We start from the raw sequence: 12,346 nt of genomic DNA, 5'->3' as shown, positions 1-12,346 counted from the left end.
AACCTTTGTATTTTGTTTCCTGTGCACAATCTATTGATATCGATCCAACTCATGTCTGAAGTTATGTACTGATTATTGTATGTCTCAACTGAAAAGGAGATGAGGCTCACATTTCAGCCATTTTCCGGATTCGGATAAGGCACATAGCTGTCTGACCCGAATTACGGAACACGGTACAGGCGCCAATTCTATTACTCTATGGACAATGCGACACGCTCTCGGACACGTACGCCAACGACTTTACCTAGTTCGTTGGTGAAAGTGCAATTCCAATGCTTGGATGGGAGAAGCGTTAGAGGCAACCTTTCCTGATGAGAGGAATCGTTCGGTGACACGCAAATTGGGGTGCACTCCTCGCCAAGGCACCGCATGCAGGACATGATACACGAGACGTCCTGGATGATTTCCTGGGCGGATGAGTGTCCTTGAACTTTTAAGAGAAATACCTCAAGGACGTATCCAACGCGTTTCGCATGTGGGAACCAGGACAAGGTTCTTTCATGTTTATCGCATTTACATGCCACGTGTCCGTTGGCGTGATGGTGGATCGAGTTGTATTCATTTTTGTCGTTCGAGGGCTGTTTTGACTCGTACCGACTTGGTAGCGATGCCACTTTGTCGCACGATTGGAACGGTTGTTCCAATGCTTCGTCGGCATATTCGTGTCTCAAGTACGTATCCACTGTGTTTCGCATACTCGACCCGTTCTTTCATGTTTGTCGCAACAATGTGCCACCTCTGAGCTCGCCTGATGGTGGGTCGAGATGTATTCATTTTTGTCGTTGGTGCTTTCAGGTTTGTTGGGATGCGTACCACCTTGATACTGTGAACCCCCGGAAAGAGCCGACAACACTTCCCAAAAAAGCCCCTGACCACCTCCACAACCTGACCTGTTTACTTCAATTCCAAGTCTGACATGCCAGTCCTTTTGACCAATTACAGGGCTGATACAAGAAAAACGGTGATTGACTGAAATTCTCCAATTTATAACCAATCAAATTGGACGCATTCACCTAATTTATTTATTTTTCTTCATGCATTTTTCAGGATGGAACTTCTTACCGAGGTCATAGTAGCGTCGCGACGACATTTTGACGCAGGATTGGGACGGTTGCGAATCGTAGAGTTTGGGTCGTTCCAATGGTTCATGCTCCTATTCGAACTCGTAGAGAACTGGTATGAATGAAAAAAAGCACAGATGCTGGGAAGCGATCCCACGACCTATGAAAAAATATACATGTACCATGCACAACGCATAAAACGGACCTGAATTCCCCGCTGCGTTCATCGGATGGCATGTCACCTGGTGCTGTCGACAACATCACCCTGTCCCTCGGGCCGCCGAACTGTCCGACACGAGAATTTTTGTGCCTTCTACACGCTTTTCCTGATGTAGACGTCCGTTGCAAGAATGAGTGGAAGATTTTTAGATGCATTTTCAACATTGGTGAAAAGGGTCGAAGGCAAACGAATTATTTCGTCTGATGCCAATGGAGTTTCATTGAGACAGGTTTGCCACTCCAAGTTTGAATCCCAAGCCCTGCGTGGTTACACAAGTACTCCTTCCGGTCCACTATATACGTGTAATGGCGCGAGTTTGGGGTAGTTGCCATTTTGTTGTACTGTTCATTTCAATCCCTCCCTGGACCACATTTCGTACTCCTGCTTGAACGACAAGATAGAGCGCGCCAAGAGCTTTCATTTGATGTGTCTAAAAGAGCGCAGTCGATACCCCAACAAGTACTACAATACCTCCATGCACACTGGAGAGCCACAACAAGGGGGGGACTGCCAGAGGTGTCTTGTCGAACAATGATTCTTAGGAGCCCATCGATGTATTTCGGCAATCCACCAACGCAACCAACCCAACGGTCCTCTCGTACACCCTGCCATGTAACGAACAGTGTCGACTGAACTTTGCGAGGAAGCTAGTATACTCAATACTTCTGGTTCAAACTCCCCATGTAGCACGATTAGCAAGCTCGACTGACCCGTTGGCAGGTAAAGCAGCTTACAGCACTGGTTTCTATCGTCCGAGAGAAACTGAATGGTGTGGTTTTTGTCGGGATGCATTCGTCCAGCATTTCGACTAAGAATTCATCTATAATCGACGGGTTGTGAGATTTGGCTGCGTCGTGCTTTCCAGATCGATACATGGACGGCCGGTTCGCGGCAATTTAAGCCGTGGGTCATCCGATTTTGTGGAGCACCACTTGGTGTTGGCTATTAGCATGGCCACTCGACGATCCTGCTGCCGACGTGCTGCTACATGAGTGAACCGATCGCCGCCACGTGAAACGACTGACTGACTTGTAGCAGTTACTCCATTGGAACGAATCAAGTGCCGCAACCATCAACGACTCATGCGTCGAGCGGGCACAAGCTTAGCCGTGTTGGCCGACCGGGAGGCCGACGAGAACACGAGTTCGTACAGAATCGATTTGCAAAGTCGTCGTCACGGGCGTGGATGTAGATGGCGTCCCTGTTGAAACACCAGACCCGGCCGAGTTTCAACCCCCGCTCGACACGACGGCGCCGCCGCCGTCGATGCCCATTTCAACTACTTTCGAGCAGCAGACCGTGCTTTCCAAGCTTCACCATGTCCGTGCCGTGTTTGAGTACAAATTTGACGCGGTGCTGTGCACGGTCCGCGGTCAAGTGATCCTCCTCATTCTCACTGGAGTCGTCCTCGACTTGACCATGTCCCCCATTGCTATCTTCATGTCACCCATGCAGTACATCGACGCAATGTACCAGACGCTCCTAGACATCGTGGACCCAAAGTCGAGCAGCGACGGCGATGCCGTCCGGCCGGCTGAGCTCATTGTGTGGACGAACCGGTTTCTCGGTCTCATCGAGTTTATCACTGGGTTCATCTACTTGAACGTGATCGTCGGGTTCGTCGTCGACTTGATCTTGAGCAAGATGGACGCGCTGAAAGAAGGCAAGATGGTGATTGTCGAAAGCAACCACACCGTACGCACAACTCGTGTGAGCTATGCCTCATGGTGTTTTGCATAGCTCGTCCTTGGATGGAACGACATGTGCCTGTCATTTCTCCACCAGATCTGTCTCGCCAACTCGAGCGAAGGCGGTGGCGTTGTCGTGATCTTGTGCGATCGCCCACGTCATGACGTCGAGCGTGAGATCCAAGATGCCTTGCCCGACACTCTCAAAACACAGATCGTTGTGAGCACCGGCAATCCGCTCATGGCAGCCGACCTCAATCGAGTGTCGGCATCGCTCGCCCGAAGCATCACAGTCATGGCGACCAACGCGAAAACGGACGTGTCCGATGCGGCCGTCCTCCGAACGCTTCTAACCATTCAAAGCCTCCGTGACGGAGTGCGTACCAGAAAACAAGGCGTTGAAAGTCTTTACAACTTGGCCTAGGTGCGGGGCCATGTCGTCGTGGATGTCGGGGATCCGGACAATAACACACTGCTCAAGGTCGTGTCAGCCACCAGTGACATCGCTGTCGAGACGATCGTGACACATCAAATCCTCGGCCGCCTCATCGTCATGTGTTCTCGGTCTCCGTCGCTCGCGAACGGTACTTCAAGGGCTTCTTCGTCCCGGTGCTGACACCTTTGTTGAGAGCAGTGTACAGCGAGTTACTCGGGTTTGACGGCAACGAATTCTATGCGCAATCATGGCCTGATCTGGAAGGACTTACGTTTGGCGAATTGCCCGATCGGTTTGCCGACGCCATCCCAATCGGCATCCGGGCCAGGTACGTCCACCTGCCGCAATTTCTTTACACGTTAAAAACGTCTCTAGCACTGGCAAAGTGTACTTGCGGCCGTCGCGGTCGCGAAGAGTCGAGTTAGGCGACGAGATCATCGTGCTGGCAGAAGACAACGACACGTACAAACCTAGCAAGACTTCACTAGCTACGTATAATCCGATGGTGCTCTTGACCAAGGCGCCAGTCAAGCCAGCGCCCCCGACACGCATCATGTTGTGTGGGTGGCGTCGGGAGCTACGGGATATCTTACGTCTCCTGGATGGGATATCGTCCCCGAACACAGAAGTTCACCTGGTGAATGCAACTCCAGTGGCGAAGCGCCTTGCCGATCTCCGGGACGAAGGCCTGAACGTCGACGAGCTGCGACGGATCAAACTCACGCACACGGTGGCCAACACTGCCGCAAAGCGGCACATCGAAGACCTCGTGATTCGATCGTTTCACTGCATGCTGGTCTTGAGTGATGGCGATCGAGAAGACGACAGTCTGTGCTCCGACTCGCACGTCTTGGCGACCGTGTTGCGTTTACGCGCAGTCGAGCTGAGCCAGTATGCCCACATGCCGCTGCAGCGATTGTCTCTGGTACGACCTTGCAAGATTTCCTTGCGCGTTGTCCTGTCGCTCTTCTTGCGTGCATGCCACTGTGAACTGTGCCCGCCGATACCTTCGTAGACGTCCGTCGACCGCACGACGTCGTCAAAAAAGCCACCAGCGAAGGCCGTTCCCCCGAATCGACGGACACATTGTGTGGCCGAGATCCTCGACACGCGGACGCAAAAGACGCTGCGGGACAACACGAGCCTGGCCCACAACGCCGACTTTATTCCGTCCAACGATTTCGTACGTTCTACATTCCCGTTTTGTGTGGCTAGGATTCACTCAGGGGGCAACACACAGATCAGCCGCATGCTTGCAATGGTGTCCGAGAGCCGATGGGTCGCCAACATCCTGGACGAGCTCCTTGGTGACCACGGCGTCAGCTTGGACGTCGTGCCCGCCACGCGGTACGATATGGGCACTTGAACGAGGTGACCTCTTTACAATGAATATGTTTTGCTGTCAAGGTATGCCACGTTTGGTGAGCTCGTGAGCTTCGCCGAACTCGCCCATCGCGCTGGCACCGTGTACGGCGACATCGTGTGTGGATTTGTGCACAAGCAAACACTAGCCGTGACTTTGAACCCGCCCAACAAGCAGCACATCGAGTCTTGGGACGACAACCGAGACATGATTGTGTTGAGAGAGGCCGTCCAGCAGCCGAAACTTCTTGGTCAGGTGACGGCAACGCGCCTCCAGCGTCAGGCGGTACGATGGGTGGACCGGCATCATGACGTCGTCGTCAACGGGCGAGGATTGTTGTTGTAGGTCCGGGCATTCAATGCAAAGGATGCCCACTTGTTTTCGGACCCACACTTGCTGGAGTTGGCCAAGAAGCGTGCGGCCGCCCTTGCTGATATCGAGCAAGCGACGCCCGATGACAACTGGCCCAGCGATGAAGAGGACAACGACGTAACCATCGTGGAAAACATCGAGTTCAACAAGCCCAAGGCACGACGAAAACGCCCCAAGTCTCCTAAACACCCCGACTGGTCGTGGGACGTCCAGCAGCTCCCCAGCGCCATCTCGAAACACGAAGATGAACGGTGTCGCCATGATCAAGTGCAGAGCTTTACTCCGTCTGTGCAAGCGGCACTGAAATCTGGCCTTGACGACGTCAGCTGTCTGCTTGGAGAGTTGATGGACCTACACCCTAGACCAACCAAAGCCCTGGCGACGTCATGATGGCCCAAGGGGACACGAAAGTCCTCGAACGAGTCGTTGGTTTGGTGGAGAAGCCAAAGCGTTGCTGATACGACAAAAGCGATGCGCCACACTCACCCAAGTATATAACTTAAAATGGAGAGGAGAAAGTTTCGAGAGAATTGCTAGTCACAGCCAACTTGGAGGGTTTGATGGTTTGAAAGTGATTTCGCATCCGTGCGTCGTTGTGTTCGACGACGCCGTGCGACGATCCCCCCTTCGCAGTGACTTGCACCACACCGCTGCCTCCTGTGAGCGGCAATACATGGGCACATGCGCAACGAAGTGAAGGTCTTAGCATCAATCAAAGGATGCAAATTCAAGAAAAATCCCTGCACGATGCTTTGGGCCATCACGGGCGATCTGGGGATGCGGGGGAGAGGTTCCAGTGGGGGTTTGGAAGGGTGTGGCCCGTCGACGGTGGTGGTCGTGTTGACGCGGTCGGCGCGGTTGACGCTGACTTTGGGATGTAATTGTCGCCGTAATGGGACTTGGACCGTGTCCGGGGGTTGTACGGCGCTCCTCGGTGCGTGGACTTGCCCCGGTTGACATGTTGGGACGGGCCCCTTCCCGCCCCTCCTCGAGGGCTGCGATATTGCGATGGGGCGCGTCCTCCCCCGCGGTAGTTTCGGTGGGGGTGCTGCCACGGACCCTTTTGACAACGGGTGTGTCCAGAGGGGGCCTCCGCCCACCGTTCGAGTTCGGTATTTCGTATGTCGTCGACGACGGGAATACGCACCTCTATCACCACAAACGCGTCACCGCGTCCGTCGCGTTCGACCCGAACATTTCTCAACAAGTCGTCCACGACCGTCATTGCTGCAGCCGCCTTGTCAAATGGGACTTTACCGACGACAATGTCGGGATCGATGCCCCCGTTTGAATTCTCACTCATTTATCTTGATAATTGTATGTCTATACTAACCGTAAGTTGCTCCACCATGTCTCTCCATTATCTTGCGGTTCCTATAGGCATACAAACCCGAAGAGAATGGAGCATCCCGAAGGTGTGAAATATTAGTTGTTCGAGGTTCCATTTCCAGAACGTTCGCGAATAAATTGTCCGAGGTGACGCTTCGTTCAAACATGGCGCATTGTGTGTGGATATAAAGTCACGATCGATCATGGACGCCGCCGACGAAGCAAAGACGCGCGGCAACCGGTTCTTCCAAGAAGGGCAGTACCAGCAAGCCATCGATGCGTTCACGGAGGCCATCTCGATCGACCCGTCCAATGCTGTGTACTACTCGAACCGGTCGGGAGCGTACTTGAAGGTGAACAAGGCCGCGCTCGCCGTCACAGACGCTCGCAAGGTCGTCGAATTGCGCCCAGACTGGCCAAAGGGGTATTCCCGTCTTGGAACGGCGCTCTTTTACCAGAAGAAGTACACGGAAGCCAAAGCTGCGTACGAGAAGGGTCTGACGAAGGATGCCACCGACGCCAACCTGAAGGACGGACTCAAGAACGCTTCCGCCGCACTTTCTGGTGTCGGCGCACCGCAAACGCTGCGTCAACTGTGCTGGGAAACCACGCACGCCAAGTTCCGAACGTTCCAGTTTGCCCTGCGAGCGTTGCAGATCGTGTCGTTTGTGTTGTACTGGACAGCCGGGTGGGGCAGCCCCGACTTTGCCGCGTTTTGCTTTGCCAACTTCTTCAAGCTCGCCGCGATTAACTACGTGTCGTTCCTGGCGTACAACCACGGCACTCCCAAGTTGACCCAGGCGTACGCCCAGCGCCTCGTCATGGACCCTGCCACGCAGTCGCTCCTGTTTTCATTGCTCTTTTGGTTCTCAACGCCGTACGCGTTGGCGCTGTTCCCGATCCTCGCCAACGAACTCGTCCACTTTGCATCGTTCGCGGGCTCGCTTCTCCTGGCCGTCAACTCGTCCCTTGGGTCGACCCTCGAAACCCAAGTGTTTGACCGTGTCATGCCGTTTGTCGTGGTACGTCACATATTCTGCAGTGCATCCCATCGTGGCATGAAACTTGTCGGCCCGTCTACCTTGTCTTTGGATGTCCTATACTAGTCTGGGCGTATGTGGAGCGCATTCCCGATGAGTTTCTCTCTCGTTTGACAACTATGTGCGCATTGTGGCTCCGTCTCGGCGACTTTGTCGAGTCGTTGGATGGGTACATCTAGCGTGTGTGCTTTGGAGTGGGTGGAATAGATGGGCTGCCCCGTGGCCCCCGCCTGGACCAGTGGTTGGCGCTGTTGGAAGCTGACCACTGCAAGTGAGATGGATCGGACGACTGCTCGAGGCTGGCGTGCCAAAAGGAGCATGTTTGTGGTGGAAGCAGCTTCTTGGATACCCGTGCGACGTTTGGATGACATGGGTGTTTGTAGGGAGCGCAAACGCAATGGCATACGCTCAACACACACGCCAAGTGGGCCGCCGTGTACCACCGCGTACCGACCCTGGTGGCGTCGTTGGAAGTTGCGATCGGGCTGAGTTTGATCTTGGAACTGATTACGCCGGCACGCAACTTTATGCTGCTGCTCGTGTACTGGCAACTCCTGCGCATCCGCTACATGATTTCGCCGCAACTTAAGAACGCGTTTGCCGACTTGGACCGCGGCATCACGACGATTGTGTACCATCCCCGGTGCCCCCCGATTGTGTCGACTGCGTACGCGAAGCTCAAGGCCATGCTCGGCAAGATGGTCGAAATGCCCACACCCGAGCAAGCCCAACAGCAAACCACGTCCAAGTGTACTATCATGTAGAGTTAGCAATCCTCCCTTAACCATGCCAATTCTCTTTCGTGTCTAGTACTGCAACATATATTCAGGCTGTAGATGTGTCCGTGCGATGCATGGCTGAGCAACTCAATTGCGTCTGCGATCTGTGCCGCCACCCAGTCCACAACATATTGCATCGATTACAGATACGCAGTACGGAGTCTGTCCAAGAACGTGGCAGCCGCAGGTGCGGAGTGGCGACTCTTTCGTGTTGGCGGTCCTCGAACGGCTATGGACAAAGCATCGTGGAAGATCGAGCAGTGAACTCTCTGCACTTCTTAACTAACACGGAGCGGCGCCGCATTGAGTCGACGCACTGGCTTAACCCACGCATGACACGATGATGAAAATGGCAGCCACGGCGACCGCGTTGACGGTGCAGTGATTTCATTGGCTCCTTTGCGATCTTTCGGAGCATTTGATTGGCTACTGCTGATACTTATGCATTTCCAACGTGTTTGGACGATGACCACAGACGCGTAGGTTGGTTGTGCACGCAAGTGCCCCTGACATTCCACAGCTCTGAAAGACAAGGGTCTCCCAACATGCACTAGTTGGGAGATTGAGATATACCCCCTCCCAATGAACCTATCGACAATGACCAGGGGACTTACCACACCGAGATTGGTTCGGACGACGTACGCCAGAAGTGAGGTTTCAGTTGAAATCGAGTACAACAGTCCCCCATACTTTAAGCGCGACGAGGGTGACAGTGGAGAAGACCTTGTATTGGCCACACTCATGCACGCCCTCGCCGAGAATTGCGCAAGCCTCTTGCCCCCAGCGCACACGGACATCCTGTGGAACGCTCTGCGGAATTGATTCACAAAAATGTTTATGGCTATTTCCGGATAATGACATGTTAACCGTACACTCAACGACCCAGCATTCGGTGGCTGGAGACGCATTTTCCAACTTCGCCGCCGAAGATGTCGCATTTCTTTCAGAAGCCCGAGAATGCGCTCAAGCGCGCAAACGAGCTCCTGAACACGCCCAACGCGGATGCAGGGGTTGTCAAGCGCCAGAAACGTAACGCGTTGGAGATCTTGCATGAAGCGTTGATCGCCAAGAAGAACCGCACGTGGCAACCCACGCACGAAGAGTTGATGCTCACGTATTTGAACATCACGATCGACCTCCAGCTCGGACGCATTGCCAAGGACGGGTTGCACCAGTACCGAAACCTTGTGTTGGCGCAAAACCCTGCCTCGTTGGAGAAGGTGCTTCTGTTCTTTGTGAACGAATCCGAGAAGCGTGTCGCTGAAGCGCGCAAGCACTCGACCGAGATCTCGATCTTGGCGTCGGTCGATTTGGAGTCGTCCCAATCCCCCGAAGCTGTCATGATGAGTACCACAACGTCCGAAGACTCGGCAGATCGCACGGACCGCGCCGTAGTGTTGCCTTGGTTGCGTTTCATGTGGGAGACCTACCGCACTGTGCTCGATATTCTCCGCTGCAACACCAAATTGGAAGGGTTATACAAGCAAGTCGCACTCAGTGCGTTCACGTTCTGCCGCACGTACGCCCGCAAGATCGAGTTTCGTCGACTGTGCGAAATCTTGCGCACCCATCTCTACACAATGCAGCGCCACGAAGCCGCGCCGACCACCCAAAGCGTCCGCCAGATGCGTGGGTGGGAGGGCTGGAGCGCCGAGTCAGTGGAACTACACCTGACCATCCGCTTCGATCAACTCGACGCCGCCACGCACTTGGAGTTGTACACGGAAAGCTTTCGCACCATCGACGACATTCATGCGATCATGCAATTCTGGGCGACCCCGCCAAAGCCGTCCATCATGGCGACGTACTACAAAAATTTGGCGCACATCTTTTACGTGTCCAAGAATCACTTGCTTCACGCGTTTGCCTATTTCAAGTATTACACGTTGCAGCAGCGCGAAGGGGCGGTGCTCCCTGCGGACGAACAACGCGTCCTCGCGTCATCGGTCGTGTTGGCATCGTTGTCGATCCCCATCCGCAACCACCACAGCATCTTGTTGGAAAACGCCGAGACCGCCGCCGGATTGCTGGAAGAAAAGGACGAACACATGGCCGCGTTGCTCGGGTACGTTGGAGACCACCTCGCCAAAATTGTCGAGCCGCTCATGGATGGGGTTGGTCGACACGTAGATTTACGTCCCTCCAACCCCCCACTCGTCGCCAATTGCTCGACGACATGCAGTCATTGCACATTGTCGACACGGCGCTGCCCGAAGTTGCTGCCTTGTACAACCACCTGGATCGCACAACGATCGACCCGTTGCTCATAGTGTCGCAGATCCAGCCGTCGTTGGCGGCGTTGGCCACCAACGCGACATTGAGCGTGTATGTGCCGTTCCTCGAAGAACTAACGATTCACCTCGTGTTGGAACAACTCACGCACGTGTACTCGTCCGTGACCCTGGCGCATTTCCACAACATGACCAAAGGCCTTACCGCGACGCCGCGCGACATCGAGCAGCTTATTGTCCGTAGCCGCAAGGACGCGTCGGCGTCGATCCGTGTACGCATCGACCACGCAAGCAGCTGCATGCGATTCTCGCCCGTCTTGGCGTTTGAGAGCCAGGCCAAGCACTTGACGCACCTCGGCCAGAAGCTGCAAGCCGTCATGAACAAGGTGGTCCCCGTTGGGCCGTCGACCGAGTTAGTCGCGCGCACGAAGAAGGGATTGCCGTCGACACGATCGGCAATGTTGCAACGCCGCGTCCGCATCGAGCAGCAAAAGGAAGCGTATGAGCAGCTACAGCAAGAACGCGCCAAGGCCGACGCCCGCAAGAAGGCAGAAGCTGAAGCTCTCCGCGCCAAGCAAGAAGCCGAGCGCCTGGAAGCGGAAGCCAAGAAGCGCGAGCTTGAAAAGATCCAAAAGATCAAGGAAGACATTGCCCGAAAGGACGCCAAGAGCATCCTGGCCAAGCTGGGCAAGGACACGTCCGACGTCGACTTCGACACGATGGACCGTAACAAGCTGTTGCAAGAGGCGAAGGAGAAGGCTGTCAAGGCAAAGGAAGAAGCACAGCGTAAGCTCAAGGACGCTGCGCGCAACCTCGACCACATTGTCCGCGCGACGCGTGAAGCCGAGTTTCCCATCTTGCAGGAGCAGTTTAAAGCCAAGCAGGCCGAAGAGAAGCGATTGTTTGAAGAAAACTGGGCTGCGACCCTCGTCCAAGCCGAACAAGACCACGCGTTTGGCCTGGCACAGAAGACTCTGTTTGTTCAGTGTCAGCCCTTGTCTGCTGCGTTCCGCGCGGCCCACGAAGACCGCCAACGCGCCAAGATTCAAGCGCAGCTGGCGCAAGAAGCGCTTCGTCGCCAAGTCAACTTGCTCGAAGAAAAGGTCGACCGCGCGTTGGCCCGCAAGGCCGATCACGACGAGGAAGTTCGTCGCGCCGAAGAAGCCGAGCTCAAGCGCATCGAATCTGAGGCTCGCGCCGAACGCTTGCGCGCCGAAATTGCCGCTCGCGAAGCCGAGGAAGAACAACGCCGCCAAGAAGAAGAAGCGGAGGCCGAGCGCATTCGCCAGGAAGAAGCCAACAAACCCAAGAAATACTTGCCCCCATCGGCCCGTGGCAGCACCCAACCGTCCGAAGGTGGCCCAGACGATGCGAACTGGTCTACGGTGCCCCGTGGCGGACGCCGCTTGGACGACGTGTTCAAGGGACGCGACGGTAGTGGCTTTGGCTCCCGTGGCAGTGGCATCCGGTCGTTCCGCGGCGAAGACGATCGCGATGGATCGAGCCGTGACTTTTCTCGTGACGGCTCCTCGCGTTTCGGTCGCGACGGCTCCAGCCGTGATTTCGGACGCGACGGCCCCACCCGAGAAGGCTTTAGCCGCGACTTCGGCCGTGATGGCCCTAGCCGCGACTTCGGCCGTGATGGCCCTAGCCGTGACTATGGCCGCGATGGACCTAGCCGCGACTTCGGCCGCGATGGACCTAGCCGCGACTTCGGCCGTGATGGCCCTAGCCGTGACTATGGCCGCGATGGACCTAGCCGCGACTTCGGCCGCGATGGACCTAGCCGCGACTTCGGCCGTGATGGCCCTAGCCGTGACTATGGCC

The 12,346-nt window shown here is 55.2% G+C and overlaps 3 protein-coding genes across 4 annotated transcripts; all 3 read left to right on the top strand.

Moving 5' to 3' along the window:
• Nucleotides 1-2,322: 2,322 nt before the first annotated feature.
• Nucleotides 2,323-5,679, top strand: H310_02642 (hypothetical protein). Its single transcript, XM_008866217.1, has 10 exons — nt 2,323-2,424; nt 2,474-2,976; nt 3,022-3,345; nt 3,394-3,553; nt 3,604-3,733; nt 3,781-4,330; nt 4,421-4,588; nt 4,646-4,752; nt 4,813-5,053; nt 5,114-5,679. Exons 1-10 carry the CDS (start codon nt 2,364-2,366, stop codon nt 5,528-5,530), a joined length of 2,661 nt encoding a protein of 886 aa, XP_008864439.1. The 5' UTR covers nt 2,323-2,363; the 3' UTR covers nt 5,531-5,679.
• A 935-nt stretch (nt 5,680-6,614) lies between these two features.
• Nucleotides 6,615-8,327, top strand: H310_02641. 2 transcript variants are annotated; one of them, XM_008866215.1, is made up of 2 exons: nt 6,615-7,491; nt 7,893-8,327. In XM_008866215.1, exons 1-2 carry the CDS (start codon nt 6,673-6,675, stop codon nt 8,271-8,273), a joined length of 1,200 nt encoding a protein of 399 aa, XP_008864437.1. In that variant the 5' UTR covers nt 6,615-6,672; the 3' UTR covers nt 8,274-8,327. The 2 variants fall into 2 exon arrangements, with proteins under 2 accessions (XP_008864437.1, XP_008864438.1); XM_008866216.1 differs by having other exon boundaries at nt 6,615-7,836.
• An 890-nt stretch (nt 8,328-9,217) lies between these two features.
• H310_02640 (hypothetical protein) lies at nt 9,218-12,323 on the top strand (the record flags this gene model as incomplete). Its single annotated transcript, XM_008866214.1, has 4 exons — nt 9,218-10,353; nt 10,419-12,025; nt 12,075-12,253; nt 12,306-12,323. 4 exons carry the CDS (start codon nt 9,218-9,220, stop codon nt 12,321-12,323), a joined length of 2,940 nt encoding a protein of 979 aa, XP_008864436.1.
• Between the last annotated feature and the right edge of the window lie 23 nt (nt 12,324-12,346).

Source organism: Aphanomyces invadans (genome assembly GCF_000520115.1).
Source record: "Aphanomyces invadans strain NJM9701 unplaced genomic scaffold supercont1.4, whole genome shotgun sequence".
In the NCBI taxonomy this organism is placed as follows: domain Eukaryota; phylum Oomycota; class Saprolegniomycetes; order Saprolegniales; family Verrucalvaceae; genus Aphanomyces; species Aphanomyces invadans.
This window is presented reverse-complemented; position numbering and strand designations above follow the sequence as displayed.